Genomic DNA, 21,587 nt, shown 5'->3' on the forward strand with positions numbered 1-21,587 from the left:
TGGAGACTCATTTATCACAATATTTCTTCATAGGTTACCTTGACTTTTCAAGTAAAAGAATATTAGCTTCTCAAGGTCATCAAAGACTACACCAACATTCTCAGAAAAGAAGATATCCCTTTTGAGCTTAAAATAATTGAGTTTGATTTTGATTGTACATTGAAACAATTCTTGGAACAAAGTAAGATGAAGCAGAAGAAGACCTATCCCACCATCAGAGAAACTAATCCAAATTCCCATCAAAAAAATGTAGTGATGACCAACAACAACAAAGCCCATCTATGTTTGGTAATTGGCACCCACCTCCCCCTCTCGCTCTTCCTTGGGAAGCATGATTTTCAAATTCCTACAATATCATACAAGAAGATGGACTCAGACTCAAATTGGTAGATGGTCCCCTTGCATGGACTGAATGGTTTAAGATTGAAAGTTAATCTTATCCTACTGCTCTTTACTATTTTTGATATGGCACTTTGTATGGGTTGATATTGTCTCAAAAATGTATATTCATAATGTAATGTAAAACCCAAAAAATAAGGTTTGGGTGTGTGGGGCGAGACCAACTCGATAAAAAACATAAAAGGAAAATTATAATTATTAATCTTCTAATTTACATAATACAATAAATTAAGCACAATCAACATAGACTGACCAATAATTGGTGAATATGGTAAATCAATGTTGGGAAGAAAATAACGAGATGGGGTACTTAGTTCAAAGATGAAAGTAAGTCTAAATGACTAAAAATGGAATCACGTATAGACCACAGACTATGTGAATTGTAGATTATTCTTTGGATCCACTTCATTAGGCAATCAGTTGTACTTTTATCTACTCTTTTTAAATAGTTTGGATCGTGGAAGTACTTCTAAATTTCTTAATGGTTATTGATTAATCATAGCAAGGGAACTTCACTTGAATTAACCCCTCAAAATAGTAGGCAAGCTCTTATTTGTAGGAAAATTCAGTACTCTTTTTATTGCATATGATAAAAATGTGTCACATTAGAGATACACTCATACAAATTGTGTCAAATTAATGTTTAGTCAAATCAAGGCAAGAAACTAAATCGGGTCAAGTAGTCAAAATTGAGTTCTAAATTTCAAAATTAAAGAAAACAAATTTATAGTCATTGACATATTTGAGAATAAGCCAATAATCAAAGAAGTAAATGATTTAATAGAGACAATGTATAAACAACAAAAATATATATAATAAAAATATAAAATAATTAATCATATTTTTATGTACAAACATATTAAAAAAAAAATTAATATTAAGAATACATAGATAAAAGAATATATTCATTTATTTATTTATTTTTGATACCAATTATCTTAAATTTATACGATCAAAGTTCACCTAAATCATGGAATTGTCAATCATATAGTATAAAGTCAATAGAAGCAAAATAAGCTTCATTAAATTGGACAGATGAATAGCTGATGTTCATATTAAAAATCCACCAATGGTCCCATGGTCTAGTGGTGAGGACATTGGACTCTGAATCCAGTAACCCGAGTTCAAATCTCGGTGGGACCTAAATGTTAAATTTTGCTAATCTCTCGTTACAGGTTGCCCCTAATGCGAGAGTCGCACGTTCTTGAGGACTATTGTCAACATTTCATAGTTATTTTCCTTCAGATCTATGGCAGAAACCAATACCAAGCAGTCTGAAGTTAAAAATATCTTTTTCTCGTTGTTTCCGATAGCATTCTTTACGGCAGAAACCTATTCCATGTAATTTGAAGTGCAGGAGCCTCCTCGAAATTTGATGGGATACGTCCAACCTATTAATAACTTACGAGAATTTAATTCAAATGAATTTTGAAGGGGATATTTCCAAGCTCCTCCATAGTTTAAATTTAAATTCACGATGGCTGCCTATCAGATAGTATGATTTGGAGATGAGATTACAGTCAAAGAGAAACATTTAGGAGCTTTAACTGAAACACGAAAGGAAGGCAACAGGAAAGTGTTACTGGTGAGGATGGTGACTAAGAAGGATCTCACCAAGGTTGGATTACAGAGACGCCTTGTGAAATTCGAGGGAACAAGGACAGGCACATGTTGCCATTGAATTTGACATAATAGATTGTCCTCGGACCTTAATCTTAAGTCAAAGGGAGCTGATTGGTACACCGGATATAAATGGAATGCTGTTTCCTCGCAAGACAATTTCTTAAACCCCAGAGAAGTACCTGTTATTGTAAAGCTGCAGAGTTCTTTTAATGTAATAGGTTGAATGGTCTTATCTTGCTAACTGAACAAAATGAATTTGAAGAAAACACTAATTATTACAGACAAGCATTTCCATTCGATGGTGCTATTGAGATAAGATAATATGGATTCTTGACATAGCTTAGGTCAAAATGGCTTGTCAAACCTATCGAAATGTCTCTACAATTTTACAGGTTTGCTTCTCTGGCTGTTTCTAGTTTTAAATAAATGCTATAAACGATTCAATTATCAGGATAAGATACCATGATGAGCTTATGACAGCAAAGATCAGTTCAAGTAACCATTATATCAAATAGCATGCAGGTTGAAAGCAATGGTTGTACTTCTTATTATTCTGTACTTCATTTACCTGCGTACCTTGAGAATCCTGGGGCTATCATGGATATTATGTTTTTTATTAAGGTAAGCAGTGAATTTGAAAGGTCCCAAATCCTTGTATTTAAGCATGAAAAGATAGGCATTAAGATCTACAGAACAGCAAGGAACCCAAGAGAAACACCACCACAAAAGAATATAGGACTCAATGCAACCTTACAGCCTGCCAAGCCAAAGTTAGGGTGGTTTGAAGCCCATTGGTTCAAAAAAAAAATTGCTTGACCCTGGTCAAAGGATCCAGCTGCCCTGAACAACTCGTTTCTGGAACAAGAGGGATTTGTGGTAGAATCTTTGTCCAAACCTATATCAGAACAGTCTATAGGAGTTTTCCTCCTGTTTTACACTGTTGCATAACCTTAAAGGCAGTACACTTCTCAGCAGTAGCAAGCTTCAATTCCCTTTTTCCCCTCCTAAAGCAGTATCATGGCCCACTATACAACAACGCTGATAAATAACTTAAGTCTTCAAATTCAATCTGCTGCATCCAATCTGACCTTTTAGCTTCCAGATTTGAGACACACATCTTCCAACTGCATCAATGTTGGGACGAAAACCGTAGAATTTCCTAACCAACAAGTTTTGAAACCAAGAAATTGACTTAACCATTTAGGAATCAAGGATAGAAAGTATGTTTCCCTCCACCAAGGCAGGGGCATGGGAACAGCAGACCCATTCCTTGGCATTATCTGTTCCACACTAAACCTACAACCTTCACCCACTCTATTACAGACTACAGTCATAGGATTAACAGCACCCACAGACACACTTAAGAGCCTGAACAGGAGCAGCAGTAATCTCCGCACTAGGCAACCTATATTCTCCAAAATCCTTGAAGCCTGAGCAGGAGCATCATAAGTCACCACACTAGGCTCAACAGGGAATTTTGGGGTAGGAAACAAAACTGATATAGAATCAACAAAAGCATAGGCAAGCTTCCCACAACAACAGATTTAGAGCTTTGCAAAACAACTAAAGCTGGTAAGTCTCCTATTTACGAGCTTTAGAACAGTCATGTACGCTAGTGTCAGCAGCCTCAACACTAGCTAAATCAGTCTGCAACAAAGGACTTGCGACAATCTTTGAATCACAAACCCCATTGCACCAAGAACCTGAGAAGCATGAGCAGCTGTAGCATGAGGTGAGGTTCCCACAACTGGGATAACTGGACAGAGGGAAGAAAGTATTTACCCCTTCTTGAGGGTGTGACAAAGATCATCTGACCCAGAACGAGATGCAACAGAAGAAGAGCATGCCAAAACATGTCTCTACGCTCCCCTCCACAGCTCAAGGAGAGAAACCTATTTCTCATCTGAATTAGAAGAGAACCTCTGAGCCAAGTCATCCTCCTCAAACGCACGGCAACATTCCCTAACAGGCTCTTGATCATCTTCTTCCCCTTCCCCTTCCTCCAAACCAATGCCAACTTCCAACTGTGCTTTGTCTACTGCCTACATTGCCGCAACTTGCCCTACATGCACTGTAGCCATCCCCCATTGATATTTTGTTGTGAATTTCAGAGGAACCACATCATGGTTATTGGCATTGATGGTTGCATTGAGTGCCACCAAATATTTTCTTTTTTAGAGTCCAGATGTGTAGTTTATGGGCAAGGAGATTTTAGAGAGTCATAAGATTAATTTTGAATGAGGATAATTATAAGGTAGATTTGTATAGCATTTCCATCACTTGATTTAATATCCTTACCAAAGAGAAGCCATTTGAGGGTATTCCTAACAAAATTTGTTTGCAGGACTTCTGTTAAGAAAAGTGATTAGTCTAGAACATTGTATCTACCCTTTCATGGTGTTTGGTGAGGATGTTAATCTCCTTTTTACTTCTTACTTGCATTGAGAGTACAGCATTGTTCTGTTTTGGCTCTCTTTTCCCTCAATCCATGGGTTGATCTTATTCTTAACATGAAACTTTTATTCTATAGGATTTACCATATATCAAATAACTCTGGATCTGCTGATTTCTCATGGGTTTACCTCTGCACATCTAGTTTTCTGTTCTTGGGGATTCGATTTGCTGAGAACATAATTTCTGCATTGTTTAAGTCCCATTGAGCTACTTTCAATATTTATGGACATTGATCCATTTTTTTAATCATTTGTGGACATTAATATGATTTCTATCTTTAGTTAATTAGACAAGGTAAAGAAAGAGACTAGTTTTGCCTCTTTTTGTCCTGTACTACTGGCTGATTACATAAATAATAGATATGATTTCATACAGATTCTCGCCATGGTCTATGTTCTTAAACTTTCCAGCCTCTGATTTACACTAAGTTTGTCATAATGAGAGGAAATGAACCATGTGACTGTGTTTCAGTGTCTCCTATCCGCAGAAATATTTATAAACATGATTTAATAAGTATCATGAGTGATTAAATAAAAAGATCGCAAACAAGAGTGGATGACATGTAATCACAGCTCTTGATGTAAATCTCACAAATTATGTCAAGTCATGGCCATTTAAAAAGTGGAAAAAGGTTGCAGACTTGTTACCTTTCTTGAATATATGCAGAAGTCAGCAGAATCCTAAGGAAAGCATTTCAGGAGAACAGTATTAAAAGAAAATTCCAATGAGATTTATATATTCTGTCAGCTTCATCATCCCAATGCTACTTTTTTGCTTTGTAATAAAGAGGGCATATTTGCAACTTGGTAAATGGCAGCATCACCAACAGGTTTCTTACTAGGAGAGGAGGCATTTTATCAAGTAACATTCTCGGTTGTAATATGCAATAAAGAATATCTTTGATTATCAGAGATGCGAGATTTTTACAGTCCATAATATCAAGAGAATGCTGTTTCCGGATTTGATTGGGTTCAAAACTATTTGCATGAAAATTTTGAACACGATCGAATCCAGAAACATCATTCTCTTGATCTTGATTATGTCACAATCCCTTGCATTTTTTCACTCAACTGAAAAGAAATTCCTTATTGTAGGTGTCTATCATCAAGGATTATAACTGTGGTATTTGAGATGGGCAAAATTATTGAATCTAAGCTCTGGACTCGCATCTGCAATGAACAGCTTCAGTTTGCAGACCTTACGGGATTAAAAATTTAGAAGTACTTATTTTGGGAAAATGGGTTAGTAGGGTTGATTCAAGAATTCATGGGAAGAAGAATCATTTGTTTGCCTTGCGATGATCATTGATAATTTTGTTGCCAGAGCTCCATTTCTAAGACCCAAATAGAAGATCTCTATATTCATCATGGATGCAAATTTAGGTCTTTTGATGCCTCCAACCCTTTTATATATCTTCCTTCCCTCTTTTTAACTAAAACCATTAGTGCCAATTTTTAGTCCTTATAGTCTCGAATGGGTTATGATGTATATGATTAATTTGCGAGTTCAAGTGTGTCTACAATTTCAAGGTGTTCACAGGGATCTTGAACTCTGTATCATGACAGTTTTACAGTGGGCCATCAATATCTTGGATCTTAGTTCTGACGGTGGCTGCCATGTTGCTCTTGTGCCTTTCCTATCATTGATATAAAGGAAATGAAATTTATATTATTCTCAAAATAGACAAAGGCAACATTCACTAAGAATGGTGTTTAGATCTAAGTATTTTTAACCAGTTTCTGTTGCTTTTCATATAACTACTTTTAGTAGATATAAACTATAAAGAAACAATTCTGCTGTCATGCTGCATTGAAAGCAAAAATATAACTTATGTGAACTAAAGTAAATCTAATATAACTTTAAGGGCCCTTCTCAATACTGGAATTGTTTCTTTAGGAAAAGACCAGACAGGTCAGGTTTTCGAATAGTTTGTAATTAATCTTTAACATTATTCTTTACTAAGTGCTGGATAGTTGGCAGATATTTATATCGGAGTACTGATATTTTGGTGGGCAGATATTTATCTCAAGATGTACTGATAGCTAGCCTAGCCTTGACTTCCACTCATGAGCTTGGTTTAACAAGGGAAGTGCAACAAAAAGCCACCAATTGCACTATGAAGTAATCATGACTCATCCTACTTATGCATATGTAAATAATATTGCTAAGTCAGTAATTATTAAATCCAAAAAGAGATCATCATTCTCTGAGATTAAAAGGGCTCGAATGCTACCTTCTTCTTGCTCATTGTTTTCTAACAGAACATTTTCCTGTGAGTTGCAATATTGATTTTAAGAAATTTTGTTGTTCTAAACATTTAATATTAAACAGATTTTTTTTCCTTCCAGTTGTGAAATTTTCACTTAGAACTACACCAAATGGCAGAATGGAGAGTAAAATCCGTAGCCAAAAAAACATATTGAAAGATAATGAAATTTTCCCAAAAAAATTATTTAAGGAAATTAAATGTTTGCTTTCAGCTAGGGTGTGCTAAGGAAATTTTATTCTTTCTTTAATGTTCAACAATATCTTTTTTCATATTAGACTTGAATTAAAAACGCAGTAAACAGTTTTGTCCTTAAAAAAAGCCTTACTTTAGTTCATTATCCGTGGCCCATGCTTGGTTCAGCATCATGATAGATTCAGATTCTTACATTTTGCATGCACTGAAATTCTCTCTTCAACCTAATAGATGAGTCAGCTTATAGTTTTTTCCATTGACAGAAATTATACAAATAGTGGCAATTGTGAACTATCTTCTTACAAAACTACTATTTCATAATAATATCAGGAATCATTTGTTGTCACACCATCTTACTGATAATTTTTATATATCCAAAAGTAAGCAGCTAAAATTGAAAAAATGATTCTATGCAGATCCATATGTTATGCAAACAATGAATAATCGATCTAGCTAATAAACTCAATACCTTTGAACTATGGTAAATACATCCAACTAAATATTCATTAAATTTCTGATACAGCCAGGATGCAAGATCACCTATCCAACATAGCACTGAAATAATTGACCAAACAACTGTTCTTTATTAAATAAAGATAACCAGACTCAAACATTTATAACTGAATCCAATCATTCATTTTTAGGCAATTGGTTAGCAGATTAGTGCTTCCAACATTTTGTGCACTCATGTTGAAACTCATTCAAATGCATTAATCTACCTTTTTCCTCTTGGCAAGAAAAGAAATTGCTGGTCAGAAGAAGACTACATTAATAAACACAGCCATTACCAAGCATGACAAAGGGCACCTATCTGGATCTTATAGGTTCCATCGCCCATGTATATTTAAATATTTTACTATTCTATAGATGTAGAACAGCCCATACACCTTTTTCTTTGCCATCAAACATGTAATTGTGCCCTGTTTCTTCTGACACAAATATGTGTCATCCATTTTTAAACATCCATTCTACAAAGCTGCAATTGCATAAGGGAATATTTCAGAACATTGATAGAATCATGATTTCCAACCAAAATTCAATATCATTTACTGTAATCTTCTGATTAATAGGAAGAACTGGGCAACTGGATATGAAAAAAATGAGCCTAGGATTCTCAAGGAGAATCAACAATGTAATTGAACTTATGCTTCACAGGGTAAATCAATTAATAATTTATCTCACTTTACTCACCAATAGGAAAAATTGCAATGATATATATTCTTAAAACCTTTCCCATCCACAGACATTCGTTTGTCTCAGTGATCAACTCAAGACCCATAAGACCAAATTCTAAAGATAGCACAATCCAAAAAACCACTGACATTATTCTCAATGACATTCATTGCGTGATCTCTTCAAATAGAAAACTATAAATTATAGGTACAAAAAAGATGATAGAAGAGCTCTCTCCATCTTGATCTATTGTCTGCAGCATTGAAACATTCAATGGTAAACTGCAAAAGTGATCAAAATGACACCGAGGCTTCTGGCTTGATTTGAGCAGCAGCCATGGCTTTGACATTTCTCTTGTTGACTGTCATATAGCATTTCTGCTTCTTCTTTGGCACCTTATCCATGTCACTCACACAAGCTAGGTAACCATACAAAACTCTCTTTTTTTCTTTTGTTTCCTCATCAAGTCTGACAAAGTCCGGACCTTCTTCAATCCCATCGTGCCCAGGTAAACCATGCCAGAAAGGGCGAACCTTACTCCATTCTTCCCGACTGCGAGCACTCTTCTTGAAGTGTTCATGCAATCGTTCTGCTTCTTTCAAGCCCTCAAGTGTAGGTTGGTACTGCACTACCACTTGACCTCTATGGCCCTCTTTTCCCCATGCAGATTTTGGTTTTCCATTCGTGTGACCTATTTCTGCACCAGGACAATGGATGATAAAAGAAATTACATGTATATAACCAAATGCAAATACCAAAGAGAATTATAATCAGAGCATAGGATGTAGAAAAAATCATACATTGAAATTTGAATCCTAGTGTCAAAAGGTTCACCTTTTAAGAACAAAATATTTCAAAATTAAAAACACATTAGTCACAATTTGATGCTGACTTAGTCGAATGATAAATTCCATAATCAAAAGACGTATAACCCTCACAGATAGCATGGACACTGACTAAAGTTCAGTAAAGCTACTTTACCGCTACCTATTATGAACAGGTGTAATAGGAAAAGTTGTACAGGAGACAAGACTATAAATATTTATTCTCCCAACTTTGAAAGCCCAAATTCTCTTTAGCTAATCACCTCACAAAAGCACACTTTTATTGAGATTCGTGTGCCTCAGTCCAGCAAAGAAAGTGTAGCCTGGAGAGCTTCCAAATGAAAAATGGGAACAGTAATGGAGTTATATTATCATCAACACAATTTTATTTCCATTTAGTGCTTTTATTTTTACAATAAAGATAAGCTAGTCTTAAACAATCTTGAATTTAGCAATACAAATATAAAAAATCCTGTCTAGAATCTCAAACTGTGTTCTCCTATTAGAATATTATAGCATTTGGAGTTTTGATGAATTTATGGACTGCCTTAGTTTCTGCCATTGTATTATGCTGAATGTCCAATATCTGTATAAATTTCCAACTGGTTGCACCTTAAAAAGTTAAAATCTCGTTGTTTGTTCTTACCTTATTCCAATTTGTTGCCAAATTGTGTTACAAAACAGGGTTGCTGTTGCACCAAAAGATTGACCTGTCAATACTCGATACAACCACTAGACTTAAGAAGATAGAAAAGGTGGTTAAGCCATGTTGTGAACCCCACAAGGGACGCTGGCCCACTACCAAGAATCCCCCTCCTAGCGTCACTCACTGCAGCTTGCGCAAATTTGAACCCATGGCCAAGCTCTACTACCACTTGTTACAAGCTAGGGTTGTCATTGCACCAAAAGATTGACTTGTCAATGCCCGATACAACCACTAGACTTATAGAAGACACAAGAGGTGGTTAAGCCATGTCGCATATCCTACAAGGGATGCTAGCCGACTGTTGTCGGTAAAAACTATAGCCGACAAGGTGTTGTCGTCAGTAAAATTTTGTAGCTGATGAGTAGATTAGGATTGTTTTGTAGCCAACGGACCCCTTCGGGAAGGTAGTTTAATGCCAAATCAGCCTAACAAGGATCGAAATAAGATAAAAGGAAAAGATGGAATCCGTACTATGCAGAAAAATTTAATTTTGGCACAACAAGCCGAATGTAGGAGGTTTCAGAAGATTGCCGACAGACACAGAAGCTTGGAAGAATTGTTGGAGGAGACTCGACAACGGGTGGAATTGGTGGAGGAAGCAAAGGAGGAGTTTTTGAATTTGTATTCGCCGAGGGAAGAGAATCCAAACGGAAGAAAATCAACTCTCACAGCTCAGAGTGCTGAGGGAGCACGAGCGTGGAGTGAACTCTTCCTCCGGGATACACTTCCGCAAGGGACAACTTCAGAAGATCCTTCTTCACCAAGGTTTGCAGCTGTTGAGACTGCCGGTGTGGTAGAACCATAGTTCCAAGAATCACGGCGATTCATGCGATTCACGCGATTCGGCGATTCGATTCAAGCCAAACGATTTTTTGTGAATCGGTGAATCGAATCAGCGATAAAGGGTTTATGAAATAAGTTACTCGCTAAATTTCAAGGGTTTTTTAAATTTTTCGATTCATGGCCGATTCGATTCCGATTCATGGCCGATTCACGATTTGATTCGACCTTGCCGATTTCGATCCGATTCCGATTCTTGTTACTTTGGGTAGAACAATCCGCCGGTGTGGGAGTGCAGACCGCCGATGTGGGGGAACAGTCCGCCGATGTGAGAGAGCAAACCGCCGGTGTGGGAGAACAGTCCGTCGGTGTGGGAGTACAGTCCGCCGATGTGGGATTGCAAATCGTCGGTGTGGGAGTGCAAAGCCACGGTGTGGGAGTGAACAACGCTAGTGTTGCAGGACCAAACAACACCTGTTCACAAAATACAGAAGTGATGGCAGGACCAAAAGAAAAGCTGCCGAAGTTTGATGGTGATGGTACAGCCGACCCCATCCGACATTGCAAGACATGCGAGACAATTTGGAGGGCAAATGGCATCACCGATACAAACGAATGGGTTTGGCAGTTTTCGGCCACCCTACGAGGTGTTGCAATTGACTGGTTTGCCGATGCAGATCCCCAAAATTTAACCAATTGGGATGACCTTAAGAAGGAGTTTACAGCAGAATTTCAACTACTCCATGACGACAACGAAATTGTAACAGAAATACACAATACAAGACAAGGAAAAAATGAAACTATTTGCGTCTATGCCAAGAAATTAAAAGATCTGATAAATAAAATGGAAAATAAACCAGCGGACGGACTTAAAAAAGATGGTTTGTGGAAGGTCTACGTCCTAAGTTGCTGAAGAAAATGAAAATTGTGCTGTCGTCGTCAGACACAGAAGCATACAACAAAGCACTGAACTTGGAAAGCGAGCAGAAGACGAAAAAGAAGAAGAAGAATAGTTCCTCCGACTCAGATGATGACGAGTCCTCGAGAGAAGATACCAATGATGATGAAAACAGTAGCAAGAAGGTCCGCACCCTACAGAAGGACATGATCCGCATGATGGAGTTTAAAAATATGCAGAAGGAAACAAAGGGCAGTGAGCTATGGTGCACGAAGTGTAAGACTAACGGTCATACTAAAAGATCTTGTCCAAAGAACCAATTCTGCGATATTTGTCAGATCATAGGTCATTCAAAAAAGGAAGCCCCTTTAACATGAAAACTAGAGGATCTCCGCAGATGCTTCTTACACAGGAGGCTTCCCCGTCAGGCAGTAGCGGAAACACCAATAATGCAGGTGCCACGTCGGGAGGATACAAGAATAATAGCAGAGGGCAAAACAACAATAACAATGCGAACAATAACAATAACAATGGCAGCCGAAGTCGAATCCAGTATGATGCGAATGGACGGCTGATCGTTCAATGCCGAGCATGTAATTTGTGGGGTCCTTTTGCGCGGGATTGTACAACGGAAAATACACCGAAATTATTATGCAGATGGTGCAGACTCGGCGACAATGACGATGCCAAACGTCCAAAATCTAGAGTAAATTTGATCACTGTCGGATGAAGAAGAGGTTCTGGCAATTATGCGTAGGCAAGCAAAGAGTACCCGAACCCGATGGAAGAAGAGGAAATTTGCGGAAGCACGGGCAGAGATTGAAAAGGCATTGCAGGCGAAGATCTCACAGCTGAAAGACACCACCGGCACCTAGGCAAGGAACGTCGCGGAACAAAACATTGTATGGCAGATCTTACAAACGGAGGTACCGGTCAAGATAAGTGACCTCACAATGCCCCAGTTACGGACGGCCATTCTGAATTATACACCGTTTTTGAAAGCAACGAAAGACACAAGAAGGGATAGTAGTGGAATGACGACAACAGATCCAATGCTTCTAGCACTCACAACGGGAAGGCATCCGACGGTTGTCGAGATGGGGATTTTGGGAAATGTTCTGACAGACACAACTATCGACGGAGGGTCTGGCGTGAATGTGTTACTGGAGGATACCTGGAAGAAGTTGGGAAAGCCGACGTTGTGGCCACCTACATTCCAGTTGCTCACAACAGACTAGCACGGGATCAAACCGTTGGGAACCTTGAGGGCGCAATCGGTAACTATTGGAACGCAACCATTTTTATTGAACTTCGTGGTCATTCCATTGAAAAGAAAAGGATATGATGCTATTCTGGGATGGAATTGGTTGGTGCAAGAAAAAGTAAAACATGATTGGAAACGAAATACCCTATCAATGGAGCGCAGAGGCAAAAGATTCATAATTGACCTGCACACACAAATGGTAGGTGAGGAGGCAACATCATCAGATTCAGAAGGTGAAGGCAAAAGTGATGATGAAGGAAAGAGGAGAATGGAACCGGACGAAGGAGTATTGAGACTAGGAGGATCGAATGACAACAACCTAGACTCAGTGAATGGCCTTTGCCACTGGCAGATAGAAGACTATGAACTGTTTTCAAGTCGTAATATGTTAAGGGTCGATGAAGGTGAGAAAACAGAGGAAAATGAATGTCCGAAGGAATACAGAAAAGCGGAAGAAGGAAAGGCGATTACGGCTGAAGCTGAGGGGAAGAACATACAGTCCAAACCCAAAAAAAAAAAAGATCCCATCATCCGGTACACGGTGAATGGACTGCACAGAAAGAAAAAAATGCATCGCACCATAAAATTAGTTGAAGGGTGCTGACAACAAGGAAATAATCGAGATGAGCGACGACTACAGGCACAATGGGCAACAAAGGTGACACAGAATAGACATAAGGCATGGCATGACAAGCATCTCAAACTCAACAGGTTTCAACTGCGGCAATTGGTACTCAAGTATGACGGTCGGAATGAAATTAAACCAGGGAAGTTTAAAGTCAGATGGGTTGAGCCATACCAAATCCGGGAGGTCGGCGATAATGGAGCGATAAAATTGTGGACCTTGGACGAGCAAGAAGTGCCTCAGGCAGTCAACGGGTCGATGTTGAAGATGTACCATGCGAGGAAGCTTGTTTCGTCATCGCAGAAAGTCCGAACGACTCTCTCGTCGTTGCAGAATGGCAAAGTTTGGAGGCAAAATTGAGTTGTATTTTTTATCACAAAAAATTTATAAAAAAAAAAAGTCGACAAATCAAGAATTCTCAGAATAAGTAACAGATGATGTCGAAGGGAAGGGGAAGCATCAACGGTTGCCAGAAAGAGTGTGGGATCAGAAAAAAATCACAAAAACAATGTGTTTCATGTAATTTTGTGTGGGTTTTGGAGTGCTAATTTGGTCTTGGCGGCAAGGGGCGTTGCCCCTAGACCCCCAGTCATTGCAGTTGATCAGTCGTGGGAAGTATGACCAGTTGATGGGACTTGGAGCTGCTGCAGGCATGGAGTGTTTGTGTACTAGAGGCACTTGGAGTGGGTGTTGGATGTGAGGCTATCTTGGTGGATGTACAGAGAGCTCGGGAGGAGTTGATCATCCAGTTGAAGGCAGTTTAGCGTCACTTGATTCAGGGTACCCAGCAGTTGGAAGCAGAGAAAGCGACACGGGTGGCTATCAAGGTCAGCTTGATTAAAGAGACAGTATTGTGTTCACAGAGGCTGCAGATGCAACACATTTTGGAGACCAATTAGTGTATTCTGTTTTGTTAATTTGTCCTGGATATTTTGTAATTGTATTTTGTAATTGTCGTCTGGAGACGACTTTTTCTTTTGGGGGGGATGATGTCGTCGGTAAAAACTGTAGCCGACGGGGTGTTGTCGTCGGTAGAATTTTTGTAGCTGACAGGTAGATTAGGATTGTTTTGTAGCCGATGGACCCTTTCAGGAAGGTTCGGCGAAAAGTATTTATACCCCGTCTGGGTACATTGTAAATGATCCTATCTTATCTTATCTTATCTCATGTTCTGCATGTAATCTATTGGCATATGCGAATAAAGGAGTATTGTTGTTGCTGTTCGTGTTCATTATCTGTGTGCCATAATTAATCTATGCGGTAAACACCCACTACCAACAAACTGAATGTTGTTTGTGTTAAAACTTAATCCAATCTTCCTGGTCAGTTCACAAGTTTGTCATGTCATGATCTTCATTCTTCAGCTAATGTTTTTGGAGGATGATGATGATCGCAGCAACTCCAACAAAGAACAATGACAACATTTGAGATAATGTCAAAGGCATCAAAAAAGAGGAAAGAATACAAAGATGGAAAAGCGAGTCATTTTCTCCTCCTTGGCTTAAGTTATTCAATGTTCCACTTCAGTCTTCGCAATTGGCAGCATGGAAATTCCACTTGGCAAAGTGGCAAAATGAGCTGAATTTCCATCACAAAACCATAAGAGCATATTAACAAGTGCTGAACCATCAAAAAAGTCTGTCAATGGCAAGAAAGTGGCATGAGTTAGTGAGACTTCTTACGGCCACCCTTAAACATCACACACTAAGAGAAGAATTAAGCTTGGGAAAAAAAAAGTCAACTTTGACTATTTAACACTTTTGGTTTAGGAATTAAGCTTAGTGTGTGATGTTTAAGCCATTCCACTTCTTACCTTCGACAAGAAAGAATGGCTTAATTGATGTGAAGTTCACCGATGTGCACCAATAGTTGCTGTAACACTCCAAATTTCCATCTCACATCCAACCTTGGTATGAGCCTTCAAAACCTTGCTTTTGGCTTAACTTGTATGATATTCCATCTCAGTGTTAAGAGGGTAAGTTGGCAAATGTACAATGGAATACTACCTAAGTGATAGAAAATAACAACATTAAGTTGTAATCTCGACCTCAAAGTTCCTTCTTGAAGAAAAGGTGGCTAACATAACAGAAATTTAGGTTGAAAAGCCTAGGCACATTATAAGTGAGGATTCGACCATCAAATATTTCTTTCTACCAAAGGAATTAAAGCGACAAAAACTTCTACCTAGATAGTGATGTAGAATAGGATAAATGCTAGATAGGAGTGTCAAGTAGACCTAGAATAGTAGAATGTAATATGAGATGTTAAATGACAAGAGCATAGTTGGCATAATTGCTGAACACTCGGCGAGCTTCTTCCAATCACCAAGTTTCTGACTTAGGAGAGTTTTTGCTGGTTCTAATCGCCACTCGGTCGGGTGAAATAGTCGCCATTTTTTTGCAACTAATCGTTGTTTAATCACCGAGTAGCATTTTAATGCCCCACTTGGCTGCATGACAAACATCAAGTTAAAGAGCAAAAAAATGTTTTCTTTGTTCACCAATTCATTTTCAGCATTTGGAGGCTTGCCACAGACTTCACGGTCATGCCCACCCCCAGTGCAAGGCACCTCTTTGAGGCTTAGAGCCCTCTCTATTATGATAGTAGAGCTAGGAAGATGAAGATTTGATTGTATTGATGTATTTAGTATTTACCTCTAGTTTGACAAAAAGTATTTACTAGTTTGCTTCCCGCCATTAGCATCCCATGTGAGAATGCAATTTTGTACCCACTATGCATTTTTGTATATCTAAACTCTTCTTGCTTCTTTTGTGTTCTCTTTAATTAACTCATTACATACATCTTCTCATTAAATTTTGCAAAAAAAAATTGTATATTGAATTAAATTTGAGCAGTTCTTTAGGTTCCCAAGTTTTTTCGGAAAACTGGCCGATTTTTTCCCGAATAAACTTTTTGGTGCTTGGCGAGTTGTTGCCGAGTGAGAGTTTTCCAACTATGGACATGAGTACTTGAAATGGGCACTTGAGCAGTCTGTATGGTTATTTAAGTGGTAGAAAACATCGAAGGATGGGTGCCTACATGTATCATGGCAGTGTGTAGATGTCAAATTAGAGGGCAAACATGTCTGGACAGTTTGTGACAGGTAGGGTTTTCTGATATGTCAGGGTTTTCAACCCTCCTAAAGCATAAAAGGAAATAAAATGTTCCAGTGTCGAAGACAGCCATCATGAATGAATGAATGATGAATCCTTCGAAATTTTTCACTATGCCCCTATTTTCAAATGCATATCAGCATATTTCATTCGGAGTTTCATGGGTGCTAGAAATCATTTCTCATTGTAGACTCTTTATAATAGTTTCTGTGTGAATATTGCCAATGTCATAAATTTTTGGCCTCATGTTTGTGATTTTTCTGTCTTCTCAAAACTCACAAATACATCAGTTTCAAGTAGCAAATGTTGGATTGATCAAACTGTCAATGGTTTGACAGTTGGGTTTTGGAACTGTTTGAAAGGTTTGATAGTTTTCAGATGAAAAGTGATTTTCAAAATCCTCAAGGATGCTCATGTGCAAATTGCTATTCCTAATAAAATTATATTGGACAATGATTATTTCTAGTGTTCTGGTTTTAGTCAATGGACGAGAGCCTATATATTGACAAATTTAGTTGGTTTTATTTTGTTACATTTTGTGTGAATATAACATTAGAAGAGCAGTTGAAATGACAGTGCTGGTTGGCGAAAGCTAGCAACAAAGATTTGTTTCAAGTTCCTTCACAAGCTTATTCACAACACATAGATTCAAAATTGAAATCATTTCCAATCATGGTTTCACAAGGGTACATAAAATACATATCCCAACTTGAGTCAAGTGAGACAAGGAGGTTCATACAAAACATTTACCCAAATTAACTATCTCCAATTAACCACCATCGAGGTACAACCTATGCCTGACAGGTTAATATCAAGCATGCATGCTCCATACAAGATAGCCAAAGTGCAACATCTATCATACTAAAGCCACATGATAATAGAATGCATAAATAATAATCACCACAAACAAAATGCTGAACTGAAATAACTTGTTCAAATCGCATGTAATTGATATAGTGAAAACAAGGAAGCTAAAACACTGTAATAGTCCAAACATTTAAAGTCACAATGTATGCATCCCATAATAAATAGTTGGACACCAAATGTCATTACAAAACCTCATTAAAATAAGTACATCAATGGCAAAACAAAACATCATTGCAAATACAATATCAGTGACAATACATAAACAAGCAATCAAACAAGGCACATATGCTTGAGGCACCACATAGAACATCAATGATTAAAACATTTAGTGATATAGCTTAATTGAAGAAACAACCTCCACTTACTAAATCTAGGCTAAAGATGGGTTCTCTTTAGATTACTTCAACCAAACAAGAAATATGAAATTAATGCAGCTCCAATTTTGCTTATAGAGAACAAACAAAACAAGACAATGTTTACGATAGATCAGAGGTCAGTCAATTATTAGATAGATTGATGCAAGGGCTCTATCTCTATATTTATGGCACTTGAACATGAAAATAACAATTTGTATTTAATATATTAAATATGCCAACTTTGTTACAGAGCGGCAGTTTGTGTTACGTCAGGGAATGGTAAGTTGAACCACGTAGAAGACTGGAGTTTATTTATGGGTTCATCAGTGGTCGTACTGCATATTTTACACCCCACATATGTAGGGTGTTGGGGAGTCATGACCCTGATGGGAGTGACTCCAGCTTGGAGGCACATCCCATTGGGTCATGACTTCCATGACACCACATAACAAATCATAAATTTAACCATCGTTTAAACAGAAACTTCAATATTCAGTTAATGAAATGACGCAATTAGTCAATTATTTCATTGTTACTATGCAATCAATTAAATATGATTTTGAATAAACTTACAATGATATATGTATGTATGTATATATGTATTGTAATGTCCCCTTTTTCTGGGAAATTATAATTCAGTGCTGCCAGCTCACTTCACCTAGGTTTCGGGGGTGAGAAGGTTCTTTACGAGGTCCCGTTTGAAATTTGACCTAGACATTTCCAATTTCAGACCCATCAGAGCAGTTTTTGGCGAGTTGTCCGGATGCTTACTATTTTTAGTTAGTAAACAGAGCTCAGTATTCTTGATATCTCAGTGTTGGTTTGGAAGCGTCTCGCCGAGAGCTTTCCAATGAGCTATTGCACGTGCTTGTCCAAGTTTGTTTGGTCAGTTATTTTAATGCCTGACAATTATATGATTTACTGGCTAAGTGACTTTTCATTTAACTTGTCACTTTATTTTAATAAGGTACTATGTTCACTTAAGTGACTAAAGGACAAATAGGTGATTTATCCCACATTGTTTGAAAGAACATGCATCACATTAGTGTCAAGAATGTTAGCTTGTGTGAAATTGAATCTATATATTTTATGTCTATCCTCAAGTTAATCTTACATAACTGATTACAATAATTGTATATATATATATATATATATATATATATATATATATATATATATATATATATATATATATATATATATATATATATATATATATACTTAAGATTAGATTATACATCTATATAATGTAATCAGTTTGTACTGCCGATAGCACATGATGTTCATGTAAGCCTTTATCTTTAATAGCAGATTGCCTGATCTTGATGATCAGCAGATAATAATACGTAGTGTATGCTTACACGTAAGACTTTATTTTCATATTGCGGGTTGACTGATCTTAATAATCGGCAGGTAATATTATGCTTACTACCGTGAGTGGAAGCTTTATCAAAGTCAGATTAACTAATGGTTACGCTCGACACTTGCATTATTTACCAACCATTGTGACTCAGTTTTGTTATGCATTGTGACTGTCGAGTTATATTGGAGCGTAACCCTTCATCATGTCTTTTCCTTTATTCACTCATATATATATATATATATATATATATATATATATATATATATATATATATATAATGATCTGTGGTGTGGAGTTGATCAATAACAGTGAAAATCATACTTTCACATCACAGATCATAATACATATCAGTCTAAGCCATTTTCAGTTTTCAATACATTATTTCATTCATTAACAAACACCAAGAAATAAGATTTAAAATGCTACTGTAATTCAACTTCTACATTATCAAGACATTGAAATTGAGATTTACACCAATCAAGATCTAAGCATATTAAAACTTTACATTGTATCAGAGCTAAATTGGTAGAGAAATCTCAAATTTCGATTGAAGGAAGAAATAATGGCAAATAATGTCAGAGTAGAAGATAGACTTGAAGGTGCATCAAATTTCTTCTCTTGGAAAACCCATATTATTACGATTTTGGAAGAACTGGAACTTGAAGACTACATTGAAAAAGATCTCCCAATATCTCAAGATGAAACTGAAAAACTCACCTGGAAAAGACGTAATAATAAAGCAAGGAAAATCATTGTTGATTCAGTTAAAGATCACATCCTTCCTTCCATATCAGAGATCAAAAGTGCATATGAAGTATTCAAGACCATTAAAAATACATTTGAGATAAACAACTCAAGTAGACTAATCACCTTAAAATCTCAATTACTGACTATTAAAATGGAAAAAGGAGATTCTATTCACTCATACTTTGAGAAAAATTTTGAAACGAAGAAACAATTATCTTTCATTGGAAACAAATAGAAGATCAAGAACTTTCATTAATAGCTCTGAGAGGGCTTCCAATGTCTTTGGATACCTTCATACAAGTAGTAAGTAGACCTTCAATTCCTACGTTTGATTAGTTGAAAAATGAATGCATAGCAGAAGAATCAAGGTTAATCTCCAAAGGGATCACTTCAAATCAAGAGGGAGAGAATCAAGCTCTTCACATTGTCTCGAATCAACGAAAGAGAAAATTCAATAATAATAAAAAGAATTTTAATAAAGATCATTCTCATGTTAAGTGTTATAAGTGTGAGAAGATAGGACACTTTCAAAAATTGTCCAGAAAGAGAGAAAATTCTAGCCTCCCTTGCTGAAACAAAAGAAGATGAAAATCAACTATACTATTCTGCATTTTCAAGTGAAGTAAATTCAAATAAAAAAGCTTGGATTGTAGACAGTGGTGCATCCCGTCACATCTTTGGATTCAGAGATATGTTTGATACATTTGGAACTTATATCACTGAAGGAGTTACAATTGGAGACAATTCTACCTATCCTGTAAAAGGTATTGGGACATGTTCCATAAAATTAAAAGATGGAACTACACTTAATCTTAAAGATGTTTTATTTGTACTAGGCATAAAAAGGAACCTAATTTCTATCTCAAGTATAACCGATGATGGATATCATGTCACCTTCAACAAAGACAAAGTACTATATTGGCCTAATAACTCAAATATGAAAAGTGCTATTATCATAGGGTCCAGATTTGGAACATTATATAGATTAAGCAATATTCAAACTCAAGCTCTTAGTCTTGAAACATCTAATGTTAATGAATTATGGGATAGACGACTTGGGCACATTGGGTTTAGTTCACTTCCTAATTTAGATAAGATAACTTCTGGTACTCCTAAACTAGACTCATCTCATATAGGAACTTGCAAAGGGTGTGCTCTAGGGAAAATCATAAAAAAAACCTTTTCCCTGTAGTGTACATAAGTCAAATTCAATCTTGGAACTAGTCCACTCGAACCTTTGTGGACCCATGCCCACACCTTCTCTAGGAGGTTTCCTTTATTACATATCCTTCATTGATGATTTTTCTAGGAAGACTTGGATCTATTTCTTGAAAGTCAAAGAATCAAATGAAGTTTTATCAAAATTCAAAACCTTCAGAGCATTAGTAGAAAATCAGACAAGTAAAAGGATTAAAACATTAAGATTAGACAATGGAGGAAAATATAAATCTGATATCTTCAAAAGTTTTTGTAATTCTGTTAGGATTAAGAGGGAGTATACAGTACCTTATAATCCTCAACAAAATGGAGTCGCAAAAAGGAAAAGTAGAACCGTCATTGAAGCTACAAAAGCTATGTTACATGATCAAAAAATGCATGCCTCATTTTAGGCAGAAGCTTCTAAGACTGCAGTATACATTCAAAACAAATGTCCACATTCATTTCTAAAGAATACCACACCTGAAGAAGTCTTCTCAGGGACCAGACCAGATCTAAGTCATCTTAGAATATTCCGATGTCCAGTATATATTCACATACCCAAAGAAAAGAGGACTAAACTTGAACCTTCTAAGAATAGAGGTATATTTATAGGATATAGTGAAAATTCCAAGGGTTATAGAATTTATATTCCTGGACAAAGATCAATTGAAGTAGAGATGTAATTTTTGAAGAGGATTCTGCCTTAAAACTTTCAACCGGCATAGAAGATGAAC

General features: G+C 36.9%; 1 protein-coding gene and 1 non-coding gene across 5 annotated transcripts in view; one reads left to right on the top strand and one right to left on the bottom strand.

The window, feature by feature from the left end:
• The first annotated feature begins 1,470 nt into the window (after positions 1-1,470).
• On the top strand, positions 1,471-1,542 carry TRNAQ-CUG (transfer RNA glutamine (anticodon CUG)). Its single transcript has one exon. It is a non-coding gene; the product is annotated as a tRNA-Gln (tRNA).
• Positions 1,543-8,094: 6,552 nt separating this feature from the next.
• Positions 8,095-21,587, bottom strand: part of LOC149558360 (protein SUPPRESSOR OF GENE SILENCING 3 homolog) — a 93,228-nt gene continuing 79,735 nt past the window's right edge. For all 4 annotated transcript variants that reach the window (XM_089832623.1, XM_089832621.1, XM_089832624.1 and 1 more), the window contains one exon: positions 8,095-8,807. In XM_089832623.1, coding sequence (XP_089688749.1) covers positions 8,404-8,807 — 404 coding nt within the window. In that variant the 3' untranslated portion in view covers positions 8,095-8,403. The remainder of the gene's footprint in view (positions 8,808-21,587) is intronic.

This window comes from Cupressus sempervirens, chromosome 5 (genome assembly GCF_028749045.1).
Source record: "Cupressus sempervirens isolate cs-2001-9-10 chromosome 5, ASM2874904v1, whole genome shotgun sequence".
NCBI lineage: Eukaryota > Viridiplantae > Streptophyta > Pinopsida > Cupressales > Cupressaceae > Cupressus > Cupressus sempervirens.